Raw genomic sequence first — 22809 nt, 5'->3', positions numbered from 1 at the left:
CTATACCCCTTGTTTAACTCCTAGCCAGCCCCACTCCCATACTGCTTGGTCTTGATTCTCCATTATGTTGTACCTTGCATTTTAGATACACTTTGCACTGGTGTAAATGACTGCATAAAACTCAGGGCAATAGAGAATCAGCCCCCTTGATGACCATTTCTCCAGGCTTGCTGCAAATAGCCTTTGAACTCATCTGAAAAGATTTTAGGCAACATGTACAAGAAACAAACATTTTTAATGTACTTGAGGAAAGAACACAGACAACTCCAGTAGAGAATTATATTTTTATTTGAACAGTATCTCTCTGTACAAGTCAGGCATGCAATGGGGCCACACAAAAATGGGTTCACAAGGCTTATTTCCCATTGAAATGTCCAAACACACATTTCTACACATTAGTTCCTTAGCGAAATAAAAATATAAACAAAGAAAATCTCACAGATAAAACTCGACTAGGTTTAGTATCACTAACACTACAATTCAGGATCAGAACCATGCCTGGGCACTCCCAGTTGCTTTTCCAATCCCTCTGTTTAACTGCTTCAGGAGACCAAGTAGCCAAATTGTTAGATGAAAATAATTAACCTGAGATTGTCATCAGTTCTGGAACATCTTCATTTCATCCACTTGCAAATTCCTTTAAATCTGTAGTTTGTCCTGCTAGCATGTCCTAACACATCCCTCTCCTCCCCCCTCACCTCCCAAATGCCAGACAGTAGTAAAACCACCTTTCCACTAAGGAGGTAAATCTTTTATCGCCAGTCTTTCCAGCTGTTGCAGTGCTGCTGTAAAACCTTCTGTAGATGGGACAACCGATTTCTGCTGCAGGTTACATACACATCATTCCACTACCAGTTCATAAAGTTGGCAATATAGCACGCCATGTAACTATTTACAAAACTAACGAACCTGCCATGTAAGTTAAAAATGTCTCTATTTACAGTATCTCTCAGCTATTTAAAGTGGTATTAGAGCTTACATTTCCTTTGATAGTAAACTTACTTTTTCACTAGACAGTTGTACGCCATAGCACTTTAAGTAACATAGAACCTTGGACATTACAAGTGCTTTAGTTATGGGTTCTGAATGAAGTAAAAATGATAATTGTTACAAAACAAACATAATACTAGAGCTTTGGGGGTGTAGAAACAGTTTGGTCTTTTTGTAGTTGGACATGTAACTGTGCAGGAACCAAGCAAAAGCATGCTACATGCCAAAGTTTTTGTTCATCACAGCTGGATTAAGGATGTTCTCATACAGATAGAGTTTCCCATTTAATTCTTATTTACTTTTCAAGTTTTGCTCATGTTTCTGATAGTGCTGCTTTGATTTCTTTTCCTCCCCCTATTAGGTGTCAGATTTCTGACAATACATTTTGAAAGTCCACCCAACCTAAGCCTGCAATTAACATACCTGGTTTGGGGCCCAGACACAGCAGCTGCTACTCAATACATCAGCAGTAGTAACTTGTTTGTACTCCATTTCCAGTGCACAATGAGGTGATGCAGGTTAGCAATATTTCCATACGCTACCCTGCCTAAATCAGTGCAGCCTCATTTCCTCCAACAGCAGTAAATTGGGATGTATTGCAGGAGACAACAGATATAAGGGGAGAAACCTAGAGACTCTACATGCTGCCCCTAAAATATGCCCTTTCTGGGCATACCAAGTTATTGCAGCCCATAACAGGAATAACTGACTCTCTACAGTTACTTCTAATGGGTAGGCACTTGGGAGAAGTGCTGAAATTGTATTGCTACATGTAATGCTGTAATTCCCTATGTAAATATGTAAACTTTAATGGTTACTGAGAATATTGTAAAGATCCGGGGCCAGATGCACTCTTGCTATTCCTCCACATGGTTACATGCAATTTACATTTTAACAATGGGAACTTTAAAAGAAAAAGCAGGTTCCTATAACATACACATCTCTCATGTCAGGACAGTGTTATTTTAGCTCTTTAGGGAATCTTCTAACTCCTCCTGTGTACATTGTGAAATGAGGGACGAGTGACTCATGCTGTAAGTGGGAGTGTTGAAGAGTCATACACCCTACTGTGGGTTAGTTGAGGATTTGGAGACGGATTTACGGTTAAGTGCTACCCAGAATGGATAGAAAGAAGAGAACTGTGTCAGAACACTAGAAGGGTGCGTCCTGCTATGTATTGTGCAAGAGGAGTTGAAGTGCAGTAGTTGTCCTGCGCAATACAAAATGGAATGATAAAGAAAATTTTGCTCGTTCTTTAGTCAGCACAATTTTTTAAAATAAGCAATTGAAGGAGGGCAGTTATTTGGTAAAAATCTCTTTTTCAAAGGTTAGAACTGAACCTACCAAACTGAGGCCCTCAGCACCACCCCTTCCCCTAGAAAAAGGTGTTGCAGGGCAAGTGGAAGAAGAAAGCCCCTTTGGGCACCCTTGCCTCATGTTTTTCTCTAAATTATTACATGGGAAGGCAGCGTTTGCCTTATTGCCTCTCCCAGGGAATGAGCAAGGGATTCCAATTCCACCCCCTACAATGCTAACTTCCATGTGGTTGCCTCCATGGATGCAGAACTGCCAGGGCTTGCTTCACCACTGGATGAACTGAACAACCCACCCCCTTTGAGAGCAGTTAGAAGGAATCTACTGAAAAATACAGTACTAGGCTGTGTATGCGTGCGCACGCGCGCGCACACACACACACACACACACTCTCTCTCTCTCTCTCTGCTTGGAGAGAGAAACAAGGACCCTACCATAGATGCAGTTGCCATTCTGCCTTCCTCTTTCCCCAGTGCAGCAAGGAGAGTCTCATGCCTAAAAATGCCCCAAACCAAATCTCTCTCCCATTCAGACACAAACCCTTCTTAGTAACTTCATCACTGAAAGTGATTGGTGCAACGCACACTATATGCTAGGAACGTGTGAATCTCCCCTCTCTGGCCTCTCCCACAGCTAGATGCACACAAGTGTATCACTTTTTTAAATGATTACACGCCATTGGCTTCTTAACACTAGAATCACAGCAGGGTTTACTCTTCTACCAGTTGCACACTTGAAAAGCTACAGCTAGCAGGATCAGGCTGAGTAGTCAGCTAAGGGAGTATTCAGCACACATCCATGATCTTTAAAAACTCAGTAAGTTTCATGGGGGGGCTATCAGATTTTTAAAATAAATTACATTTTATGTTTACATTTTATTTTCATTCAGCCTGAAAAACATCACTGTTTTCTGATACCTATAAGGAAGTTGGGGGGGAGAAACATTCTGATGAGTGGGGAGCTATTTTAAAGTTACTGGTCTCCTAGGTGCTTTCATACAAAATTTTATCACCAGATAACACATTTCAGCCACATTTAACAGCATACAGATCCCAGACACAGAAAGCATGAAAATAGTAAACATTGTTTTCTCAGTGGGTCGAGAAACAAAGCAATCCACTGTGTTGGGGCAAGGCCACGCGCTACATTTCAGTAAGCGAGGCATTTGGTATCCATCATACATTATGTAAAACACATACATGAAGACAGCTTCAAAGATGATTCTGAAGAATATGCTGCAGGTGTACGTCCACCACAAGGGGCCCTGAATATGAAACTTTTGTTTATTCAGTTCTTCAATATCCACTTTCTCACCACTCATGAGCTGCCTTTTCTTCTCGTGCCGTCTGTGTGCAATGTGCATGGCCACCAGAAGTGCAGGAGTTGAGACAAAGATGAGCTGAAGGGCCCACAGTCTAATGTGAGAGATGGGGAAGAAGTGGTCATAGCAAACATTTTTGCATCCTGGTTGCAGAGTGTTGCAGACAAAATCACTTTGTTCGTCTCCCCAGACTCTCTCTGCAGCTACCACGAGGATCATAACACGGAAAATGAACAGGACAGTGAGCCAGATCTTCCCAATACTGGTGGAGTGTTTGTTCACACCTCCTAAAACCTTCTGCAATGTTCCCCAGTCCATCTTCTCTTCTGTGTCCTTTGACCTAATATGACAAGAGGAATACACCAAAGGAACAGTTATCAAGGGTTAGAAAATCAATACCATAACTTCCGTGAACTGGGAGGTTTCCTGGCACTAGCCCAGCATTGCAGATAAAGAGGCTAACAGGCAAACACAAGTCATTTTAATTTCCACTGCCCATATTTTAAAAAGATGATGGAATCAAACGTTTTATTAATGCATTAATTATATTGATCTCTGATGGTGCTAACATTTCTACAGGAGCTGCTGGTTAATCCACACCCGAGCGGCACAGTCAAGCTGACCTAAGCCCCAGTGTAGACAGCGCTAGGTTTATAGAAGAATTCTTCTGTCGACCTAGCTACTGCCTCTCAGGGAGGTGGATTACCTACCCGATGGGAGAATCTCTCCTGTCAGTGTAGGTGGTGTGTATGCTGAAGTGCTGCAGCTATGCCGCTGTAGCATTTTAAGTGTAGACAAGCCCTGGGAGTAAGTCAAACCTCTCATTAGTGCTGTTTCAGTCTCTCTAAAGCACAGCAAGTGCTACAGTACTTCCCATTTGGAAAGTTTTCTTCACAACCAGTAGAGAAACTTTTTTTTTTTTAATGAAAGCGTAAATTCTGCTGATGCTGATATGTCGCCTTGAGACATGGATCTTTCATTGAACACAGCTGTTGGAAATTGTTGATGAACTAGACAAAGTACTTTGAAACAGTGGTTAAAACTCTGGCAGGGCTGGTTCATCATCCATTAGGAATAATGCTAAGTTCTGCTGTGTGGGAGACCCAAGCTGGCCATGGCTAAAAGCCTGTTGGAAGGTGATACAATTACTGGGCTTCTCTATCACATGAGAGGTGAATGTCTAGCCTAAAGGCCTGTCTACTGCATGCAAGTCTACTGTACTCAATGCTCATGTTATAACACTATACTCCCTGAACATATTCTAACATGGTTTATTGTAGTCTACACAGGCAAGACCAAGCAGTATGCCAACAAAGAGGACTAACGTTATAACAGTAACACAATCTCTTGACATGGCAGATTTGCTTGTGGGATTTGCTTTAAGCAAAGGGAGATATCAGAGATTTATTGCTCTGATAAGGGAATGATAGAGGAGAAAAGGCAGCCTTGAAAGGGTGGTTGAAATTCTTAGCGTCCCTCTGTTCTCCCACCACACAAGTTGGTCAGATTCCGTATTGCTTGCTGTGCCGACCTATTCCCTTGACCATGATCAGATGCTATATATTTCTGCTAACCTACTCTCACTCATCACATAAAAGATCAGCAATTAAAAAATGATAATTAAAAAAAAAAACCTGGACTAGTCAGAATTGACTGAAAGTAGGAAAGAACTGCAAATATTTGACATGCTAGCACACATCTGACTTTAAAATTGCCCGAAAAAGAACTCTGTGTAAGTTCTATGTAAACCTGAAGGCTTGTCTCTTTCAGAAAAAGATATTACCTTACCCACCTTGTCTCTTTAAAATTGCCAGTGTGATATCCAACATGAGCTCTGAAGAAGAGCAAATTTGCGTTGTGGATACGAATCCACTTGTACCTTTACAGATTTTGGACACAAAGCACTTTTTCATTCTCACTTTCCACCACAGGAGCATTTAAATCAGTTGTTGGAACTGAGGACTTGTACCTGGAATACTCACATTGTCACGACCTTCACAGAAATTATTAGAAAATCCCATTTTTATAGTTACAATATACAGAGTGACAAATATCTTATAAAAATCGTAGCACATGTTTGTGCTTCTATTTAAATCAATAGCAGAACTTTCATTGACTCCTAGAAAATTAAAGATTGCAAACAGTAGGATGAATTCATGCCAGTTTAATTAAAATATTGACACTAAAAGCAAATTGCCATTGAGCAGCGATGTATGATAATTTCCTCAAGAGCTCACCCCTTTCACCCTCAAGGAAACTGGGTGTTTCTTCTATACAAGACTTTGCATGTACAAGCCAAGTAAGGTTTGACGTGTCAGTATTGCTTGAGCTGTCAAAGCACATTTTCCGCTTTACTCATTAAAGTAATGCTGAGCAGTTCAGTCTCAGGGCTGCTAACCTCTCTGAACTCAATTCAAGGTAAAGTATTAACAAAAGTGAAGGAGATCAAAATGCAGTGGGTTAAACGTAACACTGAAAAATTCCCTTTTATCCCCGAAGCCTGAACTTCCCCCAGTTCAGCCTTCCCTGGTATATTTTGCGGTGGTTAATCTTTTAAAATTAGATGTCCCAGTTTAGTAAAGCGCCTGCAAATCCTAGGTTCTTACCACCAGGCACCCTCACTGGTCCAGGGCTGGGATATCCACAAAAGAGCCCCCAATCAGAAAAAGAACTGAAAAAGGAAACTTCATCCAAGTACAGCAAGAGTTTGCCTCAAACCCTCTAATCCCGACTGCACCTGCAGTCACATCCCCAGCACCTCTTTAATCCAGACTCCTCGAGCAGTCACACACCCCCAGCGCCCCCTAATCCGGATTGCTCCTTCAGTCACACACACAGCACCCCTCTAATCCGGATTCCTCCCGTCCCGCACTCCTCTCTGGTCACAGACACACTGCCCTCTAATCTGGATTCCTTGCGTAGCGTTCCCCTCCTGTACACACACAGTTTTCCCTCCGCATCCCCCCTCGTGTGCGAGCAGCACACCGCACACATATTAATCCGGATTCCTCTCCTGTGGGCGCAAACACACACGCTCTCGCGCTACTCCGGATTCCTCGCCGCGAGGGAAACCTCACCTGCCTCAGCAACGCGCGGAGCCTGTGGCGGCGGGAGATCAGCGCGCGGTGCGGGCGCCTCAGCTCCCAGCAGTCGCTGTCTCCAAAACCTAAAGGTTCCTCCCGGCGGCTGCTTTTAACCCGCCCCTGCCCGCCTCCCCAGAGCGAGCCCGGCTGGGGCGCTGCCCCCACCTCCTCCAGCCGTTCCCGCCACACCGCCCCCAGCCCCTCCCAAGAGCTGGGAGGGGGGCCGAGCCACCCCTGGCAAGAGGGCAATTGCCTCCTGCGTGAAAAGGGACCCTTAACACAGAGCCCAGTGCACCTCCCAGCTGCTTCACAGCCTCCCGCGCTCCTTTCAGAACCCTAAAGCAATGGATTTAGTCCAAAATGCCTTCACCTCTCCCTGTGTAAAAACAGGCTTGCAACTCCCGCAGGCTCTCTTACTGCCACAATATTATTATTGTAGGGCTCTTTAGTATTTGCTAGCTGCCAACAGCCTGCTTGGAGCTGCAGAGCGCAGGAAAGGAGAGAGGCCCTGCCCCAAAGAGTTTACAGTCCAAGAGACACACAGGGCCATGCACTGGAAACCCAAGGACATGTCTACACTTAAAGCACTGCATCCATGCAGCTGGGTCAGCACCTCTGTAGTGATTGAATGAAGACGCACTAAACTGACAGGAGAGAGCTCTCCCATCGGCTTAGTTGATCCACCCCCTCCAGAGGCAGTAGCTATGTGAGCAGGAGAAGCTCTTCCCTGACATAGCGCTGTCTACACAGAGGGGTTAGGTTGGTATAACACCATCGCTCAGGGGTGTGGATTTTTCACACCTTAAGCAACTGTGTGGAGCCCCAGCGGACCCTCCACCTACCCTGGGTGGGGACATGGGCCAGGGCTGCTCTCAGCAGGTGGAGGGTCTGCTGTGGCTCCCCATGGCTGTCTGCATGGCTCTTATCATGGCTGGGCTGTGGCTTTGAGGCCCCCACCCCACCCCTGGCTGGAGCTGAGTCAGGGAGAGAAATGTGGGTAGCTGTGGGGAGCCTGGATTCCTCCACCTGCCCTGGGTGGGGGGCCCAGGGGGCATGGATATGGGCAAGGGGCCTCGGGGAGGGGGCCCCAAGCCCCCACAATTTTGGGAAGGTTCTGGCGCCCTTGTATTGACCTAATTTCCTAGTTTAGACCAGGTCTAATGGAATTGAGGCAGCAGAGGGCATTTCTTCATTGTACAGTTAACTCCAGTTAACTTGTGTTGCTCCTAATTTGACTCCTGTTCACACACACAAACCCTTAATTTAAGTGCAGTGGTGCTTTTAACTGGAGGGGATAAAGGCTACGGGTATGTCTATGCTTAAACCGCTACAGCAACAGCACTGAAGCTGTAGCTCTTCAGTGTAGACACTACCTAGCAGTGGTGCTGGAACAATTTTTATTGTGGGGGTGCTGAAGGCGGAAACCATGCATGTGGGTTGTTATTACTACTTCTGTTGGCGTAGGTAATCCACCTCACTGAAAGGCTGTAGCTAGTTTTATGGAAGAATTCTTCTTTCGACCTAGTGCTGTCTACACTGGGGATTAGGTCGGTAGACCTATGTCTCTCGGGGGAGTGGATTTTTCACACCACTCAGAGATGTAGCTATGCCAATATAAATTCCCAGCGTAGACTAACCCTAAATCTCAAGTAAATACAACTTGTCAGCTGTGAACACAACCACACTGTATAGTCTTCCAATGGCTTCCCAAAATCCCCACCCCCATCCCATTCCATCCCATCCCATGTGCTGAGAAAAGACAGATAAATTCTCCCACAATTTACTGGGAAAAAATTCAAAGAGTGACTATGCTTAGCTTACTGTATTGTCAAGAATTATGGGATGGTCCCGCAGAAGTGTTAGCACCCCACACAAGTGAATGCAGTGCCCATGCATACACAACAATTCGACTGTTAGACCTCAGTGTGGCTGCTTTCAGTTGAGCTAGGCTAACTGAGATAGGAATAACTGGAGTGTAGATAAATCAAGTTAACTCTGCAATGAAGACATAGCCCAAGAATAAGAGAGTCTTTTGGAGGAATTTAAAGGAGAGGTTGGTGAGTTGGGAAGTAAGGATGGGGTAGGCCTGCCATGCAAATGGGGCAGCATGGGAACACACACAGAGGAAGGAGTAGGGGAAGATGATTAGGCTGGCATCTTTGGTGGAGCAGAAGGATATGGCAACACAATAAGACGTACGTTCTGAGGATATAGTTTTAGGATGGATTATGTCAGAGGCTAACGGTGAATACAGGAAACTTAAAACTTGATGTAGTGGATATGGTTAAGTCAGGAAAGGGATCCAGAGAGGAACTGAAATCAGATCAACAGGCCAAGAAGCTAATATTAGTGGCCATGCTCTTGATGGACCAGAGGGGGTGATGAAGGCATTGAGAATTCCAGAGAAGAGGAGGTTGCAGTAATCAAGACAAGACAAGACAAGAGATGATCAGAGCAAGGACAAGCGTTTTAGTGGCCAGGCAGAAGGGAGAGATTGGATTTCACTACTTTGCAGAGGAAGAAATGGCAAAATCTGGACAATCTGAATGTGTGGGGTGAAGAAGAGGGAGAAGTTGACTGTCACTTGCATATTCTAAGCTTGGGCAATGGGGAGGATGGTAGTATTCTCACCGATAATTACAGAGATTGGGGGAGATAACAGAGATTTTACAATGGAAAATATGGAGCTCTTTTGTAACAGTGTTCAACTTGTTGTCTGAAAGACATTCAGGAAGAAATGTTGGTATGACAACTGACATGTGGCACTGTACAGAGAGGGACAGGTCAGGTGTGAAGAATCATAGAAAAGTAGGGCAGGAAGGGACTTGAGAAGTTGTCTAGTCTATCCCCCACGCAGGAGTAGGACCTAGATTATCCCTGACAGGCATAGATTTAGGAACATAATATAGGCACAAAGCAATTACCATACTGGATCAGACCAGCAGTCCATCTAATCTAGTGTCCTCTTTGTCAGTGACTTGATCCAGAGGAAGGTATAAGAAACCCTCTGATGGACAATTATGAAGTAACAAGCCCAGAGAGGAAACTTTCACTTAACTCCAGGCAACTGGGGGTTGCTTATGCCCTGAAGCATGAGGGTTTATTTCTATTTTATCAAATTTATCTAATGTAATTGGATTATGTTACTAACATGCCTAATCCTTTTCTGAACTCTAGTAAACTGAGCCATATATCTTGCAGAAATGAGGTCCACAGGAACTATAGTGCACATAATGTATTTCCTTCTAACATTTGTAAATGTGTTGTCTTTCAACCTCATTGACAGACCCACTTTTCTTGTAGTATGCAAAAAGGTAAATAGGAGTGCCCAACTTACCTCCTCAGTCTATACCATTCATTATTTTACATACTGCTGTCACGTTCCCTCTTATTTGTCTCTTCGCTGAACTAGGCAGTCCTAATCTTTTCAGCCTCTCCTCCTCTGGAAGTCTCCTCATGTATCTAATGATTTTCATTGTCCATCTCTGCCTGCCCCCTCCCCCCTCCCCACCCATATCTCTGAGGTATAAAGGGTGTACAGATGATAGCTGAAGCCATGTGAGTTTGCTTGTTCAGACCTAAGGTGTAGAGGAGGGAAGCAAAGACAGAACCCTCTAGGAATCCACAACGATGAGAAGGAGAAACTGCTGTTGGTCACACTGAAGGAGCAGTTATAGAGGCAGAAGGAGTAGCAAGAGCAGGCAGTGTGATCAACTCAATCATAACCAACAATGAGATCAGGAGGATAAGGATGGAGTAGAAGCCCCATGATTTGGTCAGGAAGTGGTCATTGAAACCCTTGATGATGGTGGTTTCATTGGCATGGGAGAGTGGGGGAAAGCCAGATTGACACACTAGCTAGATGCAGTGTGTGGGATTTTGGTAGAAGGATTCCTCCACGGAAACTGAGATTTGACATTTATATATGTTTATTGTAATTAGATATTTAAAATCATTCTTTTATTGCTGATGTCAGCAGCTGGCTCAGTTTGAGAGGAAAGTAATTCAACAGGATATGCCAAGGGATGATACCTGACCCTCCAAGTTCAAGAACTGTGAATCAGAAAAAACAGGATTAGTGTGATTTGACAATTAAATGGTTCCACCTGTCCTATGTATCATACTTCCCCGATACTTTCATGCATGCACACATGATGAGTGCATTTTCCGCTTGCCAAACTATTCAGAGACAAGGAAGTTGAACTGGGTTTGTGGAAACCTGTTCTAGGGAAAAGTCACATAGAACTGAAGGAATTGCAAAGAAGATCTTGCAAAACAAACTTGACTAATATGTCATTAGCTGTTAAAACAAGTGGGCTGTCTATTTAAAAAAAAGACTTCCTAGCCAAATTGTGTGGGAGGCACTTTCCTCAACATGCTTTATTGTTCTAGCTTAGGGGTGGGCAAACCTTTTGACCCAAAGGCCACATCTGGGTACGGAAATTGTATGGTGGGCCATGAATGCTCACAAAATTGGGGGTTGGGGTGCAGGAGGGGCTGAGGGCTCCGGCTGGGGGTGCAGGCTCTGGGGTGGGGCCAGAAATGAGGAGTTCAGGGTGCAGGAGAGGGCTCCGGACTGGGGCAGCGGTGCAGGGGGGTGAAGGCTCCAGCTGGGTGTGCGGCCTCTGGGGTGGGGCTGGGGCTGAGGGGTTGGGGGTGCAGGAGGATGCTCCAGGCTGGGACTGAGGGGTTCAGAGAGTGGGAGGGGGATCAGGGCTGGGGCAGAGGGTTGGGGCCTGGGAGGGGATCAGGGGTGCAGGCTCTGGGTGGCGCTTACCTCAAGCAGCTTCCAGAAGCAGCAGCATGTCTCCCGTTCCGCTCCTACATGGACACATGGCCAGGCGCCTCGGTGCACTGCCCTGTCCACAGGTGTCACCGCACAGCTCCCATTGGCCATGGTTCCTGGCCAATGGGAGCTGCGGGGGCAGAGCTTGGGGCAGGAGCAGTGTGCGGAGCCCCCTGGCTGCCCCTATGCTTAGGAGCAGGAGGGGGAAACATGCTGGGCAGAGTGGGGCAAGCCCCGGACCCCGGTCCCCGGCTGGAGCGCCGGAGTGGGGCAAGCCTGGACCCCACTCTCTGGTGGGAGCTCGAGGGTCAGATTAAAATATCTAGAGGACTGGATGCGGCCCCCGGGCCATAGTTTGCCCACCCCTGTTCTAGATTTATTGTTCAGGAAAGTAAGTGTGTACTTTGAATTATACCAAATATTTCAAAGGGATAATGTCTAGCAACAATTTGCATGAAGCTGCAGAAAAGTTAAGGGTTGTCTCTTGCACTAGGGATTACCACTGCTGATGAAATACTTTGTTTTTATTTCCAAATGGCAGCCTTCCTCCTTACCTGAGATCATTTCTCCTTCTGTCAAGACATGATGAATTCTAGAATTATTGTAAAATCCATGGGGCAGGGATAATGGCTGCAATTCAGCAAAGTACTCAAGCATGAGTGTATCATCAAGGGCATGAGCAATCCTATCACTAGGCCTGCTCAGATACTTATAGTTGTGCATGTACTCAATTGCCTTGCAAATTGTAACATGTTTTGTTTGTTTGTAAAGCACCGCGCACACCTCTGGCCCCAGCCACTATATGCAAATATGAAATTCCTGAATTTTTCCTCCTAGAGGAAACTTGGACTTACAGAAGTGCCTAGGTGAGTTAGGCACCATTAGCCCCATTGATTTCAGAAGGAGTAAGGGTCCTAACCTGCTTAGGTGTTTTTGTAGATCCCACCAGGTGCCTATCTGCATCTTAAGTGCCTTAATATCCTTGTAAATCTGGCCCATGGCTCCTATTTTAAGTGAGTCTGACAATGGTGAGACTCAATGACTGGCTTCTTTTTGGCATCTTTTTGGCATCTTTTCCCTCTTGTTCATTCTATTTAATGTTACTTACCCATTTGCAACACCTGCTAATCTCACACTTGTGGCAGCAACACAAACACTGGGCTTCGATTCATCCCCACGTTGGTTCAGCACCTGATGAGGGGACTATGAGGAGGTGGTTTGTGCCTCCCCTCTCCTGAGTCCAGTTTGGCCCCTGGTTAAGGGCAGCCCTAAATTACCCTACATTGTACCATGACTGTCATAAGCCTTATGAACACTGCAGCACTGTGCAATAGCTGGGGCATGGGAATGACCTGGCCATGCCTCATCCCTCCTTGGCTTGCACCTTCCCACTTTGGATCTGCCCCCCAATGCAGCCCCACATGGGGAAGGCCTCACAGATCCGGCTTTGCTGGTTCTATGCCTGCTAGAAAGGCCTCTTGCACTAGGGGTATTCCCTCGGGATGCCTAATGGATGAGCCAAGGGAAATTGGCCTCTGAGGTTCTGGAGGCAGACCTGAGACATCACCCAAAAGGCAGTCTCAGGTCAAAATTCTGAGGCTAGGTGCATGTATGGGCACACGTGTAAGGCCTTGTCTGTACTAGAAATATTATACTGCTTTACCTGAGCCTATATTAAATCAGTCTAGTTAAATCAGTGCAATTCTCTAATATAGACACACATAAACCAGGGAAGAAATATTTCATTTTCACAGATCTCATTCAAGAGTTTAATTTTGCCCTTGGATGCTGCATCAAGCCCAAAGATAACACATTTTCAGGCTTTGAGCCAAGTGTCCTAGGCCTAACTAGTCTTGTCAGTTTAACCCTTGGTTAAATTGTTTTAGTTTACATCGGTAAATTAGAATATGTTTGCACTGGATACGCTACAGCACTGCAACCGTAGTGTATGTAGACACTACAGCAATGGCAAGGGTTCATCCATTGCTGGAGTATACCCACCCTCTGAGAGGCAGTAGCTGGATTAACAGAATTCTTCCCTTGACGTTGTAGTGTCTAGACTGGGGCTAAGGTTCACTTAATTATATCACACAGGGTAGTGTGTAGACCAGGGGTTGGCAACCTTCAGCACGCAGCCCATCATGGTAATCTGCTGGCAGGCCGCAAGACATTTTGTTTACATTGACCATCCACTGGCATGGCCCCCCGCAGCTCCCAGTGGCTGCGGTTTGCCATTCCTGGCCAATAGGAGCTGCGGGAAGCAGCGGCCAATATGTCCCCGGGCCTGCGCTGCTTCCCGCAGCTCTATTGGCCGGGAACAGTGAACCACAGCCACTGGAAGCTGTGGGGGGCTGTGCCAGAGGACGGTCAACATAAACAAAATGTCTCCCGGCCGGCCAGCAGATTACATTGATGGGCCGTGTGTTGAAGGTTGCCGACCCCTGCTGTAGACCTAACTCTGTAGTGTAGATCAGACCTTACTGAATTAATCTAATGTAATGTAACATTTAAACTAATTTAAGTGCATCTACACTAAGGGCTTTCACCTAGATTAATTTAACAAAATGAATTTAAACTTAAGTTAATCAATCAAGTGCAGCTTTTCTAGTATAGGCAAAGCATAGTGAAAACACAGTCTGGCCCTATATGTTTAAAGTATGTAATGTTTTACTTGGGTTTTATGTTTGAAGAAAAAAAGGCAGCATTCCTCATTAACATTTAAAAAAAGGATTAAAAGATGCATTTGCTGCTGCTTTTAATAGTACCTAATTCCTGATTATTTTACAGCCTTTAACTGGGTAGTGCCCTGCAGCTCTTTAGTGAGGGACACTATACAAATGAAAGTTATAATAAAAAAAAAATCTCAGAAAGAGTCACATTGCTGACAAGAGAATTTAGTGATGGTGAATCATATGTCAACGGTGGTGTTGCAAGATTGGTCAGGCCCAGGGACGCTGAGATCAGGAGCCTGAAAATGTCTCATCTTTGGGTAAAATTCTGCTCTTGATGTAGCATCCAAGGACAGAATTCAATCCTTAAAAGATATCTGAAAATAAAGAACGTTTCCCCCCCAGTTTTGTGAATAGCTGACTTTAGGCTTATTTCTTTGGGTGCTAAGGCCCATATGGTGCACAGGTTGGACCAGCTGCCTCTGCCTATCTCTGGGCTGCTGTCTCAGCAACCCCAGTACCTCTTTTGGCCCTTAGCAAGGCCTGCAGCCTGGGATTTGTGAGGCTGGAGCTCCTCTTGCCTTTCCCCAGCTCTGCGCTGGGCAGAGGTTTGGTGGGAGTGGGAGGGAGTGCAGGCCCTGGGCAGCGCTTACCTCAAGCAGCTCCCAGAAGCAGCGGCATGTCCCCCCTCCAGCTCCTATGCATAGGGGTAGCCAGGGGGCTCTGCTCCACATGCTGCCCTGTCCTCAGGCACCACCCCCACAGTTCCCATTGGCCACAGTTCCCGGCCAATGGGAACTGCGGGGAAAGCGCTTGGGGCAGGGGCAGCGTGTGGAGCGGAGCCCCCTGGCTGCCCCTATGCATAGGAGCCGAAGAGGACACATGCTGCTGCTTCTGGGAACTGTGCAGAGCAGCCCCATACCTTGCTCCCCAGCTGCAGCACCAGAGCAGGGCAAGCCCCCACCCTGCTCCCCAGCGGGAGCTCAAGGGCCACATTAAAATGGCTGGTGGGCTGGATTCAGCCCACAGGCCATAGTTTGCCCACCCCTGATTTATAGGCTACAGTGGTCCCAGCCAGCTGGGGAACCCCATTCTCTGAAATCCTGCTAGTATTTCAGGAATATTTTTAATGGCCACCACCCCTTGGTAAGTCACAGTAAAACCTGCCTGGCAATCACTTCTCCACAGGGGACTGTGGAGGACAGACAAGTTCTCCCACAACATAACACCAACCAATTCCTAGAGCAGCTCCAGGTGGTGCAGCACTAGAGTTCCTGGGATATCCCTAGAAATCCTAGCATGAAACACTTGTCACTGCAGCATGAGTAGGGCCCTACCAAATTCACAGTCCATTTTGGTCAATTTCATGGTCATAGGATTTTTAAAATGGTAAATTCCATGATTTCAGATATTTAAATCTGAAATTTCACGGTGTTGTAACTGTAGGGGTCCCGACCCAAAAGGAGATTGTAAGCAAGGCGGAAGGGGGAGGTTGCAAAGTTATTGTAGCGGGGGTTGCGGTATTACCACTCTTACTTCTGTTCTGCTGCTGGTGGCAGCACTACATTCAGAGCTGGGTGGCCAGAGAGCAGTGGCTGCTGGCCAGAAGCCCAGCTCTGAAGGCAGAGCCTCCATTAGCAGCAGCACAGAAGTAATGATGGCATGGTATGGTATTGCCACCCTTACATCTGTGCTGCTGCCTTCAGAGCTGGACCCTCAGCCAGCAACTGCCACTTTCCAGCCATCCACCTCTGGAGGCAGCAATGCAGAAGTAAGGGTGGGCTAGTATGGTATTGCCACCCTTAAATCTGTGGTGCTGCTGGCCGGGTACTGCCTTCAGGAGCTGGGTGCCCAGCCAGCAGCCACTGCTCTCTGGGCACCCAGTGCTGAAGCAGCGCAGAAGTTAGGGTGGCAGTACTATGACCCCCCCACAATAACCTTGCGACACCCCTCTCCTCCGACCCCTTTTTGGGTCAGGGCCCCCAGTTTGAGAAACGCTGATCTCTCCTGTGAAATCTGTAAAGTATAGGGTTAAAATACACAAAAGACCAGATTTCACAGGAGAGACCAGATTTCACAGTCTGTGATGTGTTTTTCATGGCTGTGAATTTGGTAGAGCCCTAAGCATGAGGTATACAGTGTATAGTGAGCATGTGGCTCTGCCGTATGGACTCTCAGAGATGAGTGTGGCTAACAAGCAAACCAGGATGTGGGAACACATCCATTGTAGCTGCACCCAGACACAAGTTACTGGACTCATTACAGAAGTAACTGAGTGAAATTCTTTGGCCTGTGATATACAGGAGGGCAAACTAGAAGATTTAATAATCCCTTCTGGTTTTTGAATCTATGAATTCCAGTGGCACAATGGGAACTTAACCTAGACAGAGAAGCTGTCCTGGTGCTATTCTTTCAGGACTTTTTTATACCTCATGAAGAAGCATAAAAAGGCACAAGCACAATACTTTTCTTTTATTGGTCATCTTTGATTGTATAAGTAATAGTAGTAGTTATTTAAAAATTGGAAGTAAAATCCTATTGAGGAAAATAGAAATGATCATAAACTCTGGCAAGTCAGGTGTAAAAGTGTAATTAGGCAGGTCAAAAAATTTGAAGCGCAACTAGCCAAAGACTCAAACACAAACAGCAAAAAAAAAGTTTAAGTACATCAGTCAGGCAACTGGTGCTAAAGGAGCACTCAAGGAAGATATAAGGCCATTGTGGAGAAGCTAAATTAATTCTTTACATCACTCTTTACAGCAGAGACGGTGAGGAAGAATCCCACACCTGAGCCATTCTTTTTAGGTGACAGATCTGAGGAACTGTCCTAGATTGAGGTGTCAATAGAGGAGATTTTTGAACAAACTGATAAATTAAACAATAATAAGTTACCAGGACCAGATGGCATTCACCCAAGAGTTCTGAAGGAACTCAAATATGAAATTGCAGAACTACTAACTGTGATATGTAATCTATCATTTAAAACAACTTCTGTATCCAGGGCCGGCTTTAGGAAGCATGGGGCCCGATTTGAATACCCGGCGCCGCTCCGGGTCTTCGGCGGCACTTCGGCAGCGGGTCCTTCACTCGCTCCGGGTCTTCCGTGGCACTGAAGTACCCACCGCCGAAACGGCATCGAAGACCCAGAGAGAGTGAAGCACCTGACGCTGATGTGCCGCCGAAGACCCAGACCGCCGCCAGGTGAATACAAAAATTAAAAAGGCGCCTAAGTTAGGCACCCTTCTTTAGGGCGCAGGGCCCTCTTAGGCGTAGGGCCCAATTCGGGGGAGTCGGGGGAATCAGCCTAAAGCCGGCCTTGTCTGTATCAAATGACTGGAGGATAGCTAATGTGACAACAATTTTTTTAAAAGGCTCTAAAAGCAATCCTGACAGTTACAGGTCAGTAAGCCTAACTTCAATACCAGGAAAATTGGTTGAAACTATAGTAAAGAACAGACTTATCAGACAAATAGACAAACACAATTTGTTGGGGAAGAGTGAACACGGCTTTTGTAAAGGGAAATCATGCCTTGACAATTTATTATAATTTTTTGAGAAGCTCAACAAACATGTGGACCAAGGTGATCCAGTGGATATAGTGTACTTGGACTTTCAGCAAGCCTTTGACAAGGTCTCTCACCAAAGGCTCTTAAGCAAGGTAAGCAGTAATTGTATAAGTGGGAAAGTCCTCTCATGGATCAGTGACTGGTTAAAAGACAAAAAACAAAAGGTAGGAATAAATAGTCAGTTTTCAGAATGGAGAGAGGTAAATGGTGGTGCCTCCCCAAGGGTCTGTACTGAGACCAGAGCTGTTCAACATACTCATCAATGATCTGTAAAAAGGGGTAAACAATACATTTGCAGACGATACAAAATTACGCAAACAGTTAAGTCCAAAGTGGACTGCAAAGAGTTACAAGGGGATCCCACAAAACCAGGTGCCTGGGCAACAAAATAGCAGATGAAATTCAATGTTGGTAAATACAAAGTAATGCACATTGGAAAATATAATCCCAGTTATAAATACCAAATGATGAGGTCTAAATTAGCTTTTACCACACAAGAAAGAGACTTTGGAGTCATTGTGGATAGTTCACTGAAAACATCTGCTTCATGTGCAGCGGCAGTGAAAAAGCGAACAGAATGTTAGGAACCATTAGGAAAGGTATAGATAATACGACAGAAAATATCATAATGCCACTATATAATTCCATGGTACGCCCACACCTTGAATACTGTGTGCAGTTCTGGTTGCCACATCTCAAAAAGAAATAGTAGAATTGGAAAAGGTACAGAGAAAGGGAACAAAAATGATTCTGGGTGTGGAACAGAGAGCAATTAAAAAGGAGGAGAGATTGAAAAAGATGGGGACTTTTCAGCTTGGAAAAAAGATGACTAAGAGGGATATGATAAAAGTCTGTAAAATTATGAATGGTGTGGGGAAAATGAATAAGGAAGTGTTATTTACCCCTCCACATAACACAAGAACCAGGGGTCACCCAATGAAATTAATAGGCAGCAGGTTTAAAACAAACAGAAGGAAGTGCTTCTTCACACAACTCACAGTCAACCTGTGGACCTTGTTGCTAAGGGATGTTGTGATGGCCAAAACTATAATGGGGTTAAAAAAAAAATAATAATAATAATAAAAAGCTAGATAAGTTCATGGCTACTAGCCAGGAGGGTCAGGGATGCAACCCCAAGCTCTCTGTGTCCCTAGCTTCTGATTGACAGAAGCTGGGAGTGGACGACAGGGGATGGATCGCTTGATGATTACCTGTTCTGTTCATTCTCTCTGAAGCACCTGGCATTGGCCACTGTTGGAAGACAGGATACTGGGCTAGGTGGCCCATAGGTCTGACTCTGTATGTCTGTTCTTATATTCCTTTTATTTAGCAATTCCCCAACAGTTCATTAGGTGCTGTCCAGACATAGAATAAGGCCTGGTCTACACTACAGAGTAAGGTCGAGGTATGGCAGCTTAGGCTGATCTAACTCTCTAAGTGTCTACACTAAAATGTAGCTCACAACAATGTAACTTGCCCACTACACTGACTTAATAATGCCACCACCACAAGAGGCATACGTTGATGTAGTTAGGCTGATGCAATGTCAGTTTAGAGTAGACACTGTGTTATTTAGATCAACTGTTGCTGCCTTTCAGAAACCATCCCACAATGCCCAACACTATCAGTTAAATTGATGTAAGCACTCCTGATAAGGACCCGTGCTGCTGACACTAGGAGTGTAGTGTTGACATGCAAAAGCAATGTGCCGTGGCTGTCTATCAACGTAACTTAGGTCGACTTAATTTTGTAGTGTAGACTTGTCCTAAAACAGGCCCGCTGCCCTGATGTGTTGACAATTTAAAAAGGCAACATAGAGGGGAGGCCTGAGAAAAGGGATAGAACAGAGATTAGATTAGCTAGGGCCTCTGTGTATTTCATAATAGCGAAGTAATGCTGTAACATGTTAAAATGAACATTAACTGATAAAACTAGATAATACTTAATCCTGCTTCAGTGCAGAGGATTGGACTAGATGACTTACCAAGGTCTCTTCCAGCCCTGCATTTCTATATCAGTCCTGCTTCTCCAGGTTTGAACAAAGTACATGAACCTGATTCTCCAATGCTTTGCACCTTGTGTATGCGCTTAACCCTTTGCAAAGTGAGTGTAATTTGAAAATATCCACTTTGCACTTACTTAGCACAGGCATCGATGACTAAACAATGTGCAAGGCATTAGAGAATTCGTTTTAAAGGGCTCACATCCAAAGCATCTTATCCTCCTCCTTTCACTTTGATCCATCAAACAACAATTCTGGAGAGGTTTCTATAGCAGTCAGTGGCTATTTTGTTCAGTTGCTCTATGGCTGGAAATGACTAGAATGAGTTTGAAAGAGTGAATAGATGTCCAGGTAGGTGTGTCAGTTAGAACTACACCTGGACAGCATTAATTTCTGACAGGATGGATGCCTGTTTAAAGGCAATAATCATTTCTTAGCTCACAAGGGTGTTGTGAAGTGTCACTAGAACTAGATAGTTGTGCATAAAAGGCTTTGATGATGCAAAATACTACACAGTATGTAATATGGCATCAGGAAGGGGTGACACCCCTTCTTAAGGGCCTGAAGGTCCAAACCCACTGAAGTCAAACTCAGTGAAAGTCTTCCAAGTGATTTCAATGGGCTTTGGATGAATGTTAGTGCAACTGGAAAATTTTCACATTATTTTAAAATACCTCAGTTGTTGTAGGAGATAGAAGTGGAAATTCTGGGCATATAACAGGCAGATCCAGCTCTGCACTACAGCCAGGCTGTGCATCTGCCTAGGGTGCCAAGACTAAGGGAGTGGCAGTGCTGTCAATGCACCTGACTTGGTACATAGAGAGCAGAAGGCTGACTGGTGCCCTGAGTCCACCCTCTGCAGCTCTCTCTCCCTTTCCACGCCTGTCTACAGTGCTCATGCTAGCCAAGGAGTTAGGTTTTTATATTTAAAGAAACCCAGTCTGAGTGGCACTTGCTCTGTCCCCCTGGTTCTGGGCTCTCCCTTTCACTAACCTCTCGGCTCAAATCCAGATTGGCAAGAAAGGGAGGCTCAGCTGAAATTAACCAACCCCAGCCAACCTGGGCTGCAGTGTACAGAGCGCCCTTCCCAATGAGCAGAAATCTGCAGTTTCCTTCCCAATGATCAGAGGATGCCCTCCTGATGATGACAGTGTACTGTTGTAGTTGCTTCTGGTGTGCAACAGAATAAGAACATGGAATGGATTTTATTAAGACTGTTGAGCTGCTTTTGAATGATTTTGTGACTATACTTGCCTCTGTGTGTGTGTGTGTGCGCGCGCGCGTGCTTGTCTACACTAAGCAGCACAAAACTTTTGTCTTTCACGGCGGGGTTTTTTTAAGTACCCATGAAAAACAAAAGTTTTGTCGACAACGTCGCAGTGTAGACAAGCCCTCTGTGTGTGTGTATAGATATAATTCTCTTTAATTCTCTGGAAATTTTGTTCGGTGACATTTTTTACTCCTTCTGAGTGCTTAAACAGCTACATCTAGCGACTTTTCAGGGTTTGTCTGGTGACTTCCTGATATGTGGAGTAAAATGTAGGGCTGCCTGTGGAGACTTGAACAGGTGAGAGGCTGCTACACCAGTGGCCCCACACTAGATGTCAGCTGCCCAAGATGCTTGGACAGATAGCTTCTGGAATGGATATGGTCTCTGCCTCTGGCATTGGCTGAGCTGTCATCAGCACTTTTGGAACAGTTGGTAGTTTCCCTCATCCTAAATACTGGTCTAAACACTGGACTAAAGTGAATGTTTCACTGGGTGAAAGTTAATGACCTATGATATATAGGAGGTCAGATTAGAAGATCTAATGGTCCCTTCTGATTTTAAACTCTGAAAAAATAATATATTTCTGTCCATTATTATCCCACTACCAGCCAATCCCTTAATGAACTAATTTTATATAAAAAGTGTGTGTTCACTCAAATCCAGCCTCCACTGCAGCAGTAGAACACAACTGCATATTACTGTCATTTCAATCTGAGTGATCTGTTTATATCAGCTTATATTTTCACCAAAAAGGGGATTTTCAGGGCAAAAACACCAGCGCTGTGCCTTGGAGAAGTTTTCTATGCTCAGCATGTCATCAGAGAAATGCTTGGAGGCAGAAGCTAAGTCAAACATGGGCTAGTCTGCAGCCACAGGCTCTCATTCTCAGGATATCTGTGGGCCTGTCTTTCCTTGTGAGTTACCACATGCCATAGCTTGTGTCCCATTGACTGAACCCTGACCACACACAACTATGGAGTTCTGTAAAAAGCTGGATGAGTGCAATTGCAGTTGCAGTTGCTAGTACTAAAAGCTGCATGCAAACTTTTGGGGAATGACTGCTGAATAGGTCTATATGCAGTGATAGGGGAGTTCTGGTTCAGAAGCAGAGAATAGGTAGGTGGCAAGAAAACACCATTGGGTGAGAAGGCCCTGGCAGAATTGCGGGAAGACTTTGACAGACTAGCAGTCCTTGATTGTTCTCTTGCTGCACTAGCCTGTATGCACGCTACAGAGAGGTGGTGTTAGCAGCTGCCCAACTCATGCTATCACCAGCTGAGAGACAGGAGTTGAGTTGCTGTGTGTGGAGGGTGTCAAGTTGCTGGAACACTCGAGCTATAATGTGATAACTCACCAGTGACGACAAACCACTACTGGGAGGAGAGTTCCATGGATTCCACAGCCAGTAAGGAAAGTCCAGCAGGCATCAGATGGCAAAGATAAGAGGCAAGGTAACCATTATCGATTTGGGTCATCAGTTGTTACTTTTGCCATGAATCAGCTAACTTGGTCCAACTGCTGGCATTTAAAGGGAAGAGCAGTTATAACCCATAGATGCCAAATAATGGGACTCTGTTGTCAGATATATGAAATCAGATGATGCCATTAGAACAATAGAGACCAGCGGTTACAGCAGAGGGCAGTAAAGAGACTTGACACAGGATTACTTGGTGAAGCGCACCTGATTCCTCTCAGAAGTAGAGTGACAGAAAGTAGCCACCACCCCCGGTCTTTTCTGCCAGGGAGTAACTCAGGTGACAGCACAATTTAGAAACAGGAAACTAATCCAGAAAACTGTTTTAGGCAAT

The 22809-nt window shown here is 45.3% G+C and overlaps 1 protein-coding gene across 2 annotated transcripts; it reads right to left on the bottom strand.

Moving 5' to 3' along the window:
- Positions 1-308: 308 nt before the first annotated feature.
- LOC123370921 (gap junction beta-6 protein-like) lies at positions 309-14735 on the bottom strand. 2 transcript variants are annotated; one of them, XM_045017852.1, is made up of 2 exons: positions 14685-14735; positions 309-3965 (listed from the first exon to the last, which is right to left on the bottom strand). In XM_045017852.1, exon 2 carries the CDS (start codon positions 3941-3943, stop codon positions 3266-3268), a length of 678 nt encoding a protein of 225 aa, XP_044873787.1. In that variant the 5' UTR covers positions 3944-3965; positions 14685-14735; the 3' UTR covers positions 309-3265. The 2 variants fall into 2 exon arrangements, with proteins under 2 accessions (XP_044873787.1, XP_044873781.1); XM_045017846.1 differs by lacking the exon at positions 14685-14735 and adding an exon at positions 6703-6781.
- Positions 14736-22809: the final 8074 nt, after the last annotated feature.

The sequence above is a fragment of the Mauremys mutica genome, chromosome 1 (genome assembly GCF_020497125.1).
Source record: "Mauremys mutica isolate MM-2020 ecotype Southern chromosome 1, ASM2049712v1, whole genome shotgun sequence".
In the NCBI taxonomy this organism is placed as follows: domain Eukaryota; kingdom Metazoa; phylum Chordata; order Testudines; family Geoemydidae; genus Mauremys; species Mauremys mutica.
The sequence above is the reverse complement of the archived record's forward strand: the minus strand, read 5'-3'. Positions and strand labels throughout refer to the sequence as shown.

Bases quoted from the DNA above. Each gene is read 5' to 3' on its own strand.
- LOC123370921 (XM_045017852.1), bottom strand. From the start codon at position 3,943: ATGGACTGGGGAACATTGCAGAAGGTTTTAGGAGGTGTGAACAAACAC.